The sequence below is a fragment of the Dipteris shenzhenensis genome, chromosome 2, assembly GCF_047967505.1.
Source record: "Dipteris shenzhenensis isolate YYH24624 ecotype China chromosome 2, Dip_SZ_1.0, whole genome shotgun sequence".
NCBI lineage: Eukaryota > Viridiplantae > Streptophyta > Polypodiopsida > Gleicheniales > Dipteridaceae > Dipteris > Dipteris shenzhenensis.
Window position 1 is genome coordinate 61,669,058 of NC_141597.1, and position 14,163 is coordinate 61,683,220.

The window sequence follows — 14,163 nt, forward strand, 5'->3', positions numbered from 1 at the left end:
GGATTGGCCTTATTGACTAGATTGTTGCTATTGTCTGTACCTATAAATAGCCCTTTTGCTAGACCTAGATTTGCTGGCTTGTTTATCTTTACTTGAATGACTTGTAGGGATTTATGATGATAAAAAAAAGTTTCTCGATGCTCTCCTATCATTTCTTGCATGCATGTCATGTCAAAATTGATGCAATTACCACATGCTAGCACACATATGATGAACATTGTTGCGTGCATATATGGCACAATAGTAGTCTATACCAAGGTAAAAAAGGGATCCAATATTTCCACAATGAGCACCTTAATTTCATGAGTGAGGACTAATGACAAGCTCATTCTAGAAGGAGTTTTGCTTCATCTTTTATGAGATTAAGAGTTTATATGCCATGTTTAGATATGGCCAACTCTTTCCGTCAGCTTTTAGATCTAGTCCCATTTGGGATCTGCAAGAAGAGGTTTTTTGTTGTAGACATTAACAATGCATGATTGGAGGAGGAGAGGAGAGAGGGCATTTATCTTGTACTAATTGACAAGAAGATGCAAAATTTTTAGTCCTCTCTCAAATTTTTTTAGGATTAATTACCACAATATGTATTGCTATCACAAGATGGATTTTGCACCAAATATTCCGAAGAAGGACTAAAAGCTAGCCATTGCATACATCCCTTAGGGATTTAGGTTAAAGGGAAGTGTAAATGATATAGTTTTAGGGTACATGTAGATTGGTGCTATGGTATTGGCCTTCAAGGTGCACAACACAGCTACGAATTAGAGCATTATTATTTTTCTTTTGACAACTCATGCACCTTCTGTGACCAAAGCACTCATGGACCAACATTCTCAGGAGAGTACAATCTGAAAAGTTTATTGCAAGTTAGTTTATCATCTTTAATGTGTTCTAGAAGTTGTTGCTATAGCTTTAAACATGTTATAGTCTTTGTATTTGTTGATTTGGTTTACAAAGTAAAGACAAACGTAAAGCATGTACCTAAAAACAAGATGATACATACCTTTGAGATGATGAGTATTGGATACTTCTCGTTAATGGAGTATTGGATAACTTTGAGTATTGGATTCTTCTCGTTAATGGAGAGCTGTTGTAAAACAATTTGCATTGTCCAAGACAAAAATTAAATAATGTATTTCATTTTCCAATAGTGAGATGAGCGGTGACATGAAAGCTCTGGTATGTAGACAATACTAAGTTCATCCTCAACCCATACGAAGAGCCACAGTTTTAAATCAACAAGCTTTGGATCTATTTATAGTATAAGATGAATGTATTTGTGACCTTTTTGCCAAGACAAGGATAGACATTGCGTGGTACATCCCTTGCAAGCATCATGTATCTTGCAACAATGGGTGCATCATTCATCTTGCAACAACAGGTATGCATAGTAAATGATATGCCCATAGGGAAGGAGATGGGAGCAAAGTTACTAGCATTTGGAGAGCCCCAACTTCCTTTAAGAATGAAGAATCGCACCTGGCGGGGTTGGAAGAGTCAATAACAGCCAGAGGGACACTCCTCAACTTGGGACCAACATGATTGAGAGAAAGATGAGGAGCATGCTGGTGATGAACAAGTTCTAGATGTTTAGAGTTTTATTGCTCTATGAAAAAAGTATTCACAATATTTCTCTATATATAGTTTATTAATATGAGTTCTCTTTTCTTTGGTTCATGTGTGTCATTGCAATCAAGTTTTTTGCAATACTTGGTTGATTTTCATTTTTTCATTTTGTTCTTAAGAGATTTAAAATATAAAATACAAATGTTTATACATTAATATGTTAGGCGACTAAGCTTAATCTAATTTACTTTATACTTTTGAAAATTTCCATTTATAAGTTAAGAGCATTCATCCATTAACTTTCATATCATCTTTCTTATCATTTTTCATAGATAAGTAGTTGCGCAAGTAGGAGGTTTCCGCTTTAAAAGCCACAAGATAATCGATTGGATTCCTTGAGGTTTAGCTAATTCCCTAGATGGTACCTGAGTTTGGAACATATAACAAACTAGTTTGACTAGGAAGTTAGTGTTTTCCCTTATAGATTCTTGTGCATTGTTGCTTGAGGAGGGTGAGGGATTGATTTACTACCAAGAGCTTCTTAAAGGTAATTTAGGACCACCCAAAATTACCTTGGACCACCCAAAGTGAATAGCTTGGACTTGTACAACTAAGGAGCTCAGCTTAGTTCTGCTTTTTGTCAAGCGCTTAGCACATCTAGGGAAGACTACCTTGGTCACTATCTAGCATTCACCTGCTTGCTTCCAATCTTAAGCTTCTACACAAAGGAGAAAGAAAACAAAATTAATATCCATTGAAGATACTAAACACAATCACAAATTCAATAGCAAATGGATTTTCTCTCAATGCAGAAAACAAAATTTTGATATGAAAATTTCTTTAAATATGGAAAATAGAGCTAATTCTATTGATGCGAGTGAGAAAATTGAAGGAAAAAAGCTCCTAGAACACTTAGGAAACCGATCCGTGGGATCGTATTAGCATGAGTTTGGACACAAATTCAATCTTTATGATCAAGTTCATAGCCTTAATCCTTCTTGTCCAGAAAGATTGACCAACCAAAGAAATGCTCGAATTACTTAGAAGGAAACAAGCGAATGAAGAGGTACCCCTTTTGCGGAGGATAACTCTTTAGCTTCTTCAATAGAAGAGAACCTTCTTCTTACATATTAGCACTTTCAAGCTCTCCTCTCTACCTTTGTTGTTATTGATGAAGAGGTAATTCATACAAGAAGGCAATGTCAAGAAACCATAGAAAAGTATGTGCAAAACTCTGACAACTTCTACTTAGAAGCTCATGTGATCCTTAAGTAAATTAAGGAGGTAACAAATTCAATGAAATATGGCAAGACTCCCAGGGAGGATGGTCTATCCATTAAGTTTTATAAGATTTTCCAGGATACTGTAGGTGTAGACTTCTTTCTGTATGGAAGAACTAGAGGCCACTAACCATGCTAAACTATAGCTACAAGATCTTTACAAAGGCCCTTACTCATAGAATTCAAACCAAGATGGACAAGTTGATTTTATAGGAACAAAAAGGATTTATTAAAGGCAAACATTTACTAGAAGCAATATAATCCTCTAGAAAGGATGTGAATATGCCAGGGACACCCACAAGACATATGCTTTCTAAAGATGGACTTTCATAAAGCATATGACAAACTTGAGTGGGGACTTTTTTGCATATAGTAGGCCACCTCTCCCTAGAGGGGTGTCGCCTTGTAGTGAGGCCGACGTCATCATAGTTTCACTTACAATGTAGGGGGTGAATTTCTTGCAAGCTCTTCGAGATATACCCATATTTCCCCCCGTCTAGTTTCTTAACCCATGGAAAATTATAGAAATGCATTGGAAGAGAAAATAATCCACATATTATGACAACTATCTTCAAAATGTTTTGAACTTTTCATAATACTTTTTGCATAGTCATATATCTAAGTGTGTCAAATTTGATATTTTGGTTTATTTTCACGTTAAATTTAGATATCTTTATTTATGAGACATGCATTTTCTTTGCATAGGTTTAAATATAATTTACATTTCACAAACCAAATTGTGCGCTCTTCAATATTGTTTCAATCTCTTGATTACTAATTTATCACATGTATCTGCAAGATGTCATTAGAGAAACTATAAATTGCTTTTTCCCCTAAAAGATGTTATGCATATTGTTTTAGAAAATAAATTTCCAATATTAAAATCAATCAAAGCTCATTCCCATTCACTTACATTTCTTACTAAAGTGTGTAGACTTTATTTCAAGCTTATGGGATGCGTATGGGATGTTTGACACAAGAAGTCCCCCTAGAGAGCTAAGCTACTAGAGACACGAAGATTGATTATATTGATAAAAACATTTCAACTCATAGTAGGACAACATGCAAATTGGCCACACTTGATCTTAGCCAAAAGGCTCCCTAGAGAGCTATGCTCTAGAGACACAAAGATTGATTATATCGATAAAAATTTGTCAACTCATAGTAGGATAACATACAAATTGGGTGAAAATCAAAATTTGAGGAGACCCTCTGTCTCAAGGTGGTCCCTCTTTCAAAGGAGGCCTACAAAACACCTTGCTACACAGTGAATATCAATAATATCCTACCTCTTAATGCATGTGCTATTGTTCATGGGTAAAGAGTGACTACCTAGGTACATTAGACACTATAAGACACCTACAATTGATGGTAGGAGGGTGCTTCTCCAAGGAGGTAATAACAGGGAAGCTACTATTAGCTAAATTGTTGTGCATTGCCTTAAAATATTTAAGCAAGACTCATGTATGCCAACAAGTATATATTCCCTAGACATGAGATAGAAACCTTTTGCATTCAAACGACCTTTGAAAATTTAGAAAGTTATACCAATATATCCACATGCTAAACCGATATATCGTTCTTGTCATCAAGTATTTGACATTTTTTTACAAAGCTAGTGTTGTACAGTTAGTACATAAACAAAGTACCAAAATTTTTACCAAGTCTAGATGCCCTTTAGAAGTTGTAACTATCTAGAACCCTTTTCACTAATGAAGTGATGTATAGGATATTAGGACAATGTCATTGTAACCAAAAGAGTACATCAAAGGTAATGAAATCTATGGGGGATCTTGAGATGCCCTTTAGAAGTTGTAACTAACTAGAACCCTTTTCATTAATGAAGTGATGTATAGGATATTAGGACAATTTGTCATTGTAACCAAAAAAGTACATCAAAGGTAATGAAATCTATGGGGAATCTTGACTAAGTTATTGGAAACTAAAAGGAATCTACTAAGGACATTTAGCTTAGGGCCAAGAGCGATTGCAATGGGGGGCCAAGTGTTGACAACAATAGCTATTACAATCGATGACTCTAGAGAGCTACACAAAATGGATGCACCATTGTGAACAACTTCAATATATAACATTGGACTTGGATATTGTCAACTAGTTGGACGAAGGATGGATAGGCTAGATTGCTACTGTGCAGGAATATAGATATGAGCAACTGCTAGTTTCACATCCCATGTATGTAAGTCTGTCCTTTTGCTTGTTTAATTAATGTTAAAGGGTCCTATTCTAACATTGCAGATCTAGCATGGTGGCATGAACTATCGATCAAGGTAAAGTGTTAATTTTTGCAATTGGCCAGGAGATCAGTGTGGGGGTGTGAGCTAAAACAATCCGATAACAAATTAAACCTTTGACAAAACCTCTTTTTCTTAACTCTCTTTGGATGGTTTAAGTGAGGGGAGCGGACCTACATTAACACTAGTTTGTAGATGGACAGAAAAATGTCCTAAGACACTTTTATGAACTATCACATCCACTTTTATGTCCTGTTTTGCTACCAAACTAGTGGTAAGCAGCATGCATTTTTGGAAGCCCTCAAGTTTGAAACTCAACATGGACACTCTATAGCAACCTCCCTATTACAAGATTGAGGGGCTACCTTGATTCCCATTTTTGCTTGTTTCTTCTCACCTCCCTACCTACCATGATACCAACCCTACCTTCATTCAATGGTGCGATTGTGTGATATATTCATGACATGACACTAAGAGGATGGCATGATCGATGCACTAGAGTGCCTACATTCTGCATCTCAAACCCTAGCCCTACACATCCTATCGATTTTCCTACTTGACCAAGAACACAACACAAGTTGCATGACCGATTATGACTTCCCTCAAACTCCATTGCCGAGTCAACATCTTGATGAAGCCTTAATACTTTAGATCCAACACTCTTCCAACTAGCATCCTCCCTTGATGTGGCTATTATTCTATTTATTCTTTTGGGATCTCGTCACTTATGATAACCTCTATGCTTCAACCTATTAAGGCATATAATCTCTACACTACCTATCATTACAACGGGGTCAATCAGAGGTGCCCGTTGAGCAACTCGCTCTAGCTGTGGGTCAGGACAAAATAGGTTGCGATTCAAAAACGTATGACCTTTTCCACAAGTTTATTAAGAAATATCCCAAATATCGCGCACAACTTGATTAAACAAGCTCAACAAACTAATACCTAACCAATCTTTAACCTCGCGCCTTTTCTCAATCAATCTATTAGCAATCCCCCACTACATGCGCGCACATATTTTTATTCATGAGGAGAAGGCTCGAGTTTAACAATTATTTTTGGATCTGGGCTCTAGGCTCCTCATGGAATCAATCAATGATCAAGAAGTCGTGGGACAATAATTGGGAAAGAAGGGAGAATATTAGATAATGAATGTCCAAAGAGCGTAAATACAAAATTTGTGACTCAAGGCAGAGTTTTACTAATAGTTTAATCTTTTACTTTGCAACTCAAGACAAAGAGTGTAGATACAAATTTTTACTATTACTTTGATCTTTTACCCAAATCCTCAAGCAATTCAAAGGTAAAGATCTCCGCAAAAACTCCCTATGTTAAACAGTTGTAAAGAGAAGACAAAATATGCTGATGCAAAAAATATTGACTTTCCATACACAAAGTGCATGACAACTCACAAGGGCATTGCATAATCATCATGTTATATAACACAAAGCTCTTCCAAGAGCTTAAAGCTGAATAGCAAGCTGGCTTCACATACTTGGCTGAGTAAAGCCCCTGTCATTGATCTTCAACCAATTCAGAGGTGAAGAAGACACAGCCACATCTCTCAAAGGTTCTTTACATCTTGTATGTGCATCAAAGGGATGGAGGGGATGGATAACAGTAGCATGCTGATACAAAGAATATACTACTATATAGAGGTACGTCTGCATACTCGTGAACATGTAAAATACAACAAAGCTCATCTAAGAGCTTACATTTTGAGTCTTACAAACTTATGTATTGTACAGCCACCTTTTTTAAAGCCCTTGTCAGGAATTCATATTGGCACTATAGATCCATTTCATCTTCTCCACTATCAATACTGCTTCCCTGACGTCTGCTCAAATGACGTCCTCCACGGTGGACAAGAATCTCTTCTTCTTCTTCACTGTAATTGCTAGCAGCCTCCTCACTCAAAGGGGACAGTGCCCGTTCATGATCCTCTTCTGATACTGCTGTGGCTTCTCCTGACCTGTCTTCCCTATTGTGGCGATTTCTTGCCCCATATCCCTTGGACTGTACAGCAAGTCGCCTCCGGCGTCTAGCCTTGCGCTTGCCTTTCGGCACCTCCTCTGGAAGACTCATATCAATATCGTTCCCACTATCAGAGGGTGGCCAGCATTCACTTCCATCCACTTCAACTTCTTTAGGAGATTTTGTGGACTTATGATCCTCCCCTTCATCATCATGAATGAGACCTCTCACTTCCGCTTCCTCTGCATTTTCAGATTCAACAGCTACAATAGACTCGGGTCTTCGCCTTTTTCGGCCCACATTTGTCTGTCCAGGAGATATGACAACAAAAAACTGTTCTTAAGCTTGGAAGAAGATAAGCCAAAATGGCACAGCTCTATATCGTTTTTAAAACCAACATGAAGGAAAAACATTTTCCACAAAGATGTTGTACAAATCTTCGCCCCTAGTGATTCTTTACCTTGGGCCCCCTGTCAATGAGATGGGACCAAGCTGATCGATTCCTTAAACAATCAATCACAGCCTGTCGATGGCTTGTATAGGCATAACGTTCACCATTGTGCTTCCGAAGTTTGGGCCAATGCTGCACACCAAAAACCGAATATAAAAAACCAGATATGAATGGTAGCAGGTCTGATCATCCCATGAAGTCCTTGGAAACAAACTTAACTTCACAATCAATAGAAAGGTCCACCTTGGTTACCCATGCATTTTAGACTTTGCAAATGATAAATCCAACTATGTTCTTGCACTGAGGTTAGGCAAAGTATACAAAATTGATGCTTTTCTCACATAGAATAGCAAGATTATGAGATTAAAACTCACAGGAAGTACTGCCTCACAAATATAATCGTAAGAAGCTTGATGACCCTTTTCATTAAGAATCTCCTCTATAAGGCCTACAACAAAACAATTAGAATCGCCACAGATAAATCAGTTGAAACTGTCCAGCAACATATGAAGTGCAAACCCAAGCTACCAAGAGAGAAAATCACCTGGAAGTGTGAGGATATTATCAGCTGAGCCCCTTCTCTCTCCATCATTTGAGTCATTAGCACCTGACAGATCACTTGCTAAATGGCCTTCCACAATTCCCAGCCCAGGTGGGAGATGCCTACTAACATCCGCTGTCATGGTCAAGGCTGCCTTTTGTGTATTGCAGCCATCAGCTACATCTTTATCTTTTCTAGTCCCACCATGTGCCAGAGTGTCATCTAGCTTTTTGCTCCCAAATGCCTCAGGTTTGGGTACATCATCAGCCCCACGGGAGCTTTCTCTAGAAGAATCGTCTCTCATCCTCCTCCTAGAGATCTGAGAGCAAAAGAAGACCAAAGGTAAAAAGTGGTATTTCTTGAACTCAAAAAACATTAATACCGAGCCTCCCACAGATCCAACAAAAAACTATTTTAAGTCAGTTGAAATCAGCCAAATAAGAGCTTAACTGAAAAAAAAGACAGTCAAATACATTCATCGACTAAGACGTCTAAATGACAGAGACAAATAAGATAGAGATGTCTACATACTGAATGATGTTCCTTCTGGCTTGCATTAGAAGCAACCGGCACAGAAACCCCAGCAGGTCGCTTAGCAGAATGGTATGAAGCTTGCACCACAGAAAGTTGCTGGGGAGCTGTAACAGTTTGTCTCACCCTAGCCACACGGGGTACCCGTGGAGAGCTATTCAGCTCCTGATGCAGTAATAATGCAAGCTGTAAAAACATGGCAGTCACAATGAGTAAATGATACTGCATCATTAATGACAAAACCCTAGAAAAAGGCACTGATCATTTAGTTCAAAACCAGAACGAGCAAAAGACTGTGCACCGCCTACCAAAACACAACCATATGTTTCTAAGACGAGGGCACCATACCTCTTCATCATTTAGTACTGGTGCTGCCGCACTTGTCACTGGCAATTGTCGATCTGGGATACCCGCAGGCTGCTGTGGTGGTGGCACAGTTGATGTCTTTAAGACTGAAGCTCCAGATACCGTACTTGACTTTTCACTTTTATGAGGCATGCTAGTTAAAACTGACTTTGAAGGTTGTTTAGCATGGAGCAAGCTTGGCTGCTCTGGCACCCCAGATTCTTGCTTAGCAGTTTGGCCACTCTGTTTTGATGCGAGTAAAGTAGAGGCTTTTGGATGGGAAGGAATCTTTGCAGGAGCTGGGAGAGGTATCGGCTTCCCCAAAACTGTCGCTTTACTGGCATTATTCACTGGAACTTTTGCCATATCTTTACTGGTGTGCCTTGGAGATGACATCGCCAATTCACTAGCATGCCCCTCATGTGCAACTGCAACTGCTGCTACTGCAGTCTTTGTGATTGTACTTCCAACATCCACTTTTTTGGTATCAATGGCACTATTCGTGCGAGATCTGTGTTTGGCTGATGTAGAATTTTTTGCAGATACATTAGATGGGGAATCAATTGCTTTAGCTGCCAAAGAAGCATGACCCTTACTCGTAGATGCAACTGATGAGCCAAGGGTCACTTTAGAAGCAGGCACTGGTTGAGCGAGGACCACATTGCCAGTCCTCTCAGCTGGCGGTGATACAGAACTCAACTTTGTGACACCCTGCTGCTTGGAACTGACTCCAGGACAAGATGATGTTGGGGATGATGACAGATTTAAACTCGATGACCTCAAAGGTGCCGTCTGCGTAGATAAAGGACTAGTGTTTGGGCTTTCCTCAAAATGTGGATGGCCCGCTACACTCATGGAGACAGAAGATTCTTGCTGGAAAACCTGCTGTGCTGGCGAAGATTGAGTTACTTTTTCCTGGTCGTGAGCCTTGGTCTTGAGATCTTTATCTGGCTCATCATGGGCTGACAATTGCTCATCAACTGAATAATACAACAATTCTTCCACGTGCTGCTCAGTTAATTGATTGTGACCTGCTTGTTCCTCGTCTGAGGAACGTGCTGCATTTGCAATTGAACTATGCCTTTGATGATTGCTTTTAATACCTTTCAAACGATTCTGCTCTGGATGCTTGACTGTATTCGGCTGAGATAGGCTATGTATCTCAGTAGAAGCTGGCTGTTTTTGTGCCAAGTTTGGCTGTTTCATAGGGATGATGCCTTCTTCATGCGCAAGATGTTTCCCTGGTTGGACAGGATGGCCTTGACTACGGTGCTGCATTGATGTCGACAAGCCCTCCTGCAAAAGTAGTTTGACCAGGTAAGAAATCTCTGCACCTTCTACCCTGATGGTGGACTTCAAAGTTCCTGCCTTTATAATTTTAATATTTTACAATTTGATGAATCCAGGAGCACGTGTAACAGACAGTGCAATTGATAAACTGATGATAGTTGCCCATTCATAAAAGGCGTAACCTTCTACAATATCCATAGAGACTTCTTCAGCACCCACTCGCGTAAACAGATGTTCTCATACAAGGACACATCAGAACATGCTTGAAGACAAATGCAATGGCTACCAAACAAACCAAAACATGAAGCATAATCCAAACTTTTAAAACAAAAGGAGATACTAACTAGGTATGTGGATCAGCCTATCACATGAGGATGTGCAACGTTGTCAGAGAGGGGGAGAGCTACTTCACAGAAAGCCAGAACAGTCCCTAGCTTGCTGTTACAATCTCTGCAGAACAGCAGACTTTCTGCCCCTCTCCAGTAGGACAAGGGCTGGTTAAGATGAACAGGTGGCTCATACAGCATGGATGAGTTCACTATATGCTACAGCTGAACCTAACATTGACGAGTACAGGGCAAGATTAGTTGTCAACAACTATTCTCATCAACTAGCGATAGATTCTTTGCCCCCACATCTAGGATGGCCATATCAGATGTGTTGTTTAATTGGCTGCTCATTTTGGGTGGAAAGTGCATCAGTTGGATATTAGAAGAGTCTTTCCCAATTGGCACTTGCAGGAAGAAGTGTATGTGAGTCAACCTGTTAGGTTTTGAGATGCCTGGTTAGAAACATAAAGTATGCAGACTCCATCAGGCAATTTATGGGCTGAAACAAGCCGCACGGACTTGGTATCAGAAGAAATTCACACATTTTTTACCAATCAGGGTAGGGTCTATAGAATAGTCCCACTGAGAGTTCCTTCTATGTCGAGGACAAGGATTTTGTTGATTATCATCTGTATGTGGATGATATGCTGCTCATATGCATGAAGAGAGATGGCAGATTTCCAGAATGATCTTGAAGCTTTATTTGAGATGTCTGGTCTGGGGCTGTTACACTATTATTTGGCCATTCAGTTTATGCAATCAGATGAAGGCATTGTGCTCAACAGTCGGAATACATTCAGGGACTGTTACAGAGGTTCAACTTTCAGGACTGCAAGCCTATTTCAACTCCCATGGAGCCAGAGTTCAACATTGTATGGCTTTAGATAAAAGTAGCCGTTACAAAAGAGCACAAGAATCAAGATACAAAAATAATTTTTTAGGCGCCCCCTATTTGGCTGCTCCAACAATACTCAAACCACTTTAGACATTCTACAAGGTTTTAGTACCTGGAAAAACTTCCCATTTCCTGAACATGGATCTGGCGGCTCATCAGTCACATCCTCCAACTGCTGCTTGATACTTGCAACACAATTATTAAATCTCAACCTTTGTACAGTTTCTTTTGGGACTCCCAGTGTGCTCTGTAGAATTTCTTTAGTATTTTCCAGTGTGGTTTTGACCTCAATACTGCCGTCATCGGTTAAAAGTTCCTTCTGTGGCAAAACATCTGCATCCAGAGCTGCTGAACTCACGTTGTTTGACGCCTTTGGATGGATAGAGCCTTCTCCCTCTTTCTGGTGATTGTGTGCTGCTTGGTGGAAACTAGCGTCAGCCACTGACCCATAGTTTGAAGGAGACGTGCCGAAAGGACCCTTCTCCCCTCTCTCATCACAGCCATCCTCAGCAAGGTTATCTCTGCTTGAATTCCTAGAAGAATCTGACGGTTTTGAACAATCAAGCCCAGGCAAAATCTCTGCTTCCATGTGGCCAGATTCTCCGCTTGTGTGGCCTACAAAAGACATACAGCCAATCGTTGAAACTTGCAGATAAAGTAAATCCGAAACCATCATTTACATTCAGGCCAACAGTTACAGGCAGGTATGAGGAGCAGAAACGTCAGGAGCTGAAGAGAGATGCGATGTCACGGAGACACCACTTGCCCAAAGGAAGCTCTACCAGTCAAAGGGCCATGACAATGTTCCTACTAATTACAACGCACCTAAAACAAGCGGCTGCCCAGTTCTCAACAACGGGATATTCATCCCAACCTCCAAACCGCTAACGATACCTGGGAGGATCAGCGTCAGCGCACGCAAGCGCTTGATCAATGCACGCACTGCAAATTTCGAAGGATTTATCCTTAGGAAGAAGAACTCACCAACAGCGTCAGATTCGTGCCGTCCCAGCATCTCTACCTTCGAGCAATCGTTGCCAGTCTCCATGTCCTCGTCCGCACCATCCATAAAAGTCTGAACCGCAAGTTTCCTCATTGCTTTCGGATTCTTGGGAGCATTTCGAGAAGATCTAAGCGGAACTATAACCTCTTCCGACACCTTCTTGGCTGCGTCCTCAAGACCCTGAGAAGGGTCCATCGTATTTTTCACTCGTTTTCTGCACGCCGTATCCTTTTTTGCACTTTCATCCCTCCTCCGTTTACTGTGGTGCTGCCCTTTATCTTCTTTCAATGCAAGTACCTTGTGCCGATGCTTAGAATCCCTTCTAAGTTCGCGTTTGACCTGCTTCTCCTTGGGCAACTGATTGTGCTCCGTCAAGATTTCCACTGCTTGTTGCATCTCTGCTTCCAAAGCCCTGTCCTCTTCAGGCTTCGCAGTCACGCTCCCGACAGCAAGATTATCGACCTGCCCATTTACAACGTCTCCGAGCAGAATACTCGTATTTAACTTGTTCTGTGACCATTCCGGGACTTCCTGATAGTTGAATCGAAACATCTTTGGCACGTAGCCGGTGTACTTCCACAACTGGCGAGAAAATACAGGAGATACACCAACGAAGAGCCGAGCGTCTCCGCCTGGTATACCCTGGACATGAGCACGCTCTTCCATAGAAAGATCCGCAGGAGTCCGGAACGGGAAAAAGTCCGTCTTTTCGATGATCTTTTCCTCGAATGCCGGTGTTTTGCTGGGGAGCTCTACGAGCAGTTGCGCCACCTCCGTCTCCTCGGATTCCTTCTTCTTCTTGAATTTGCATTTGTCGCAGACATATGAAGTGTGCCCTTTCAGAATCCGGCAACAACTAGTATGTACCCAGACTCCACACTCATCACAATCCACCATCTCCTCGCCATCGTCGAAATTGACACCACAAGGGCAATCTACGGTCCAAGACTCGTCCCCCCAGTCGTCCGATTCGGAGGTGGACGGAGGCTGAGTGCGGCCCTTCATGGAAAGGAAATTCTGTGCGAAGCCCTAATCTGTTCCGTACCGAGGGGAGCCCTGACCTAAACAATCCGTCAAAAACCAGAGCCACATAGGGAAGAATAACTCATCTGGGAGCAGTAGAGCGCTTGCAGGAGCGGAATTCATGAAATCAAACTGGTCTGAGCGGGTTGGAAGCGAATTGCCGACGTGAACGCACAAGATGGGATCGTTATAGACCGCAAAAGAAGGCCTGTTCCGAGAGACAGATATGGAGCTGAGATGTTTCGTGTATCCCCGCCGTAAACAGAGAATTTGAAGCGACCAGCATCGCCATGAGAGCGCTCAACACCGGAGGAGGAGGGAAAGTCTGGAAAGTGGAAGACGACATCAAAATGCGACATCCTTCAATGGTATGCTCACATGTCACCCGTTAACCGCTCGCGGTTTGGTTCACCCTCGGGTACATGTCAAACTTTACTCTTGACCTTCCCCGAGGATTCGAACGAGGGCAGGCACACCCACTGCTCCTAGGGTAAGGGGGCCGGTACTATGGAGGGCTCACTTTTTAGCACTAATCCATGGCGGAAACGGCCTTCCTGAAATAAAATTCACATTTAAAGCTATCGCAATCATCAGCTAGTGATAGGGAGCTAATTTTTATTTTCAAACTTTTCAAAAAAATTATGGAAGATAGAAATCTATGAGTGCCAGAGCTTAGGTCA

At 41.0% G+C, this 14,163-nt stretch overlaps 1 protein-coding gene across 1 annotated transcript; it reads right to left on the bottom strand.

Annotated features, from left to right (window-relative positions):
* Positions 1 to 6,488: 6,488 nt before the first annotated feature.
* LOC147905110 (RING/FYVE/PHD zinc finger superfamily protein) lies at positions 6,489 to 13,825 on the bottom strand. Its single transcript, XM_087390217.1, has 8 exons — positions 12,442 to 13,825; positions 11,570 to 12,072; positions 8,947 to 10,239; positions 8,599 to 8,784; positions 8,071 to 8,386; positions 7,901 to 7,974; positions 7,536 to 7,658; positions 6,489 to 7,381 (listed from the first exon to the last, which is right to left on the bottom strand). Exons 1-8 carry the CDS (start codon positions 13,463 to 13,465, stop codon positions 6,890 to 6,892), a joined length of 4,011 nt encoding a protein of 1,336 aa, XP_087246343.1. The 5' UTR covers positions 13,466 to 13,825; the 3' UTR covers positions 6,489 to 6,889.
* Positions 13,826 to 14,163: the final 338 nt, after the last annotated feature.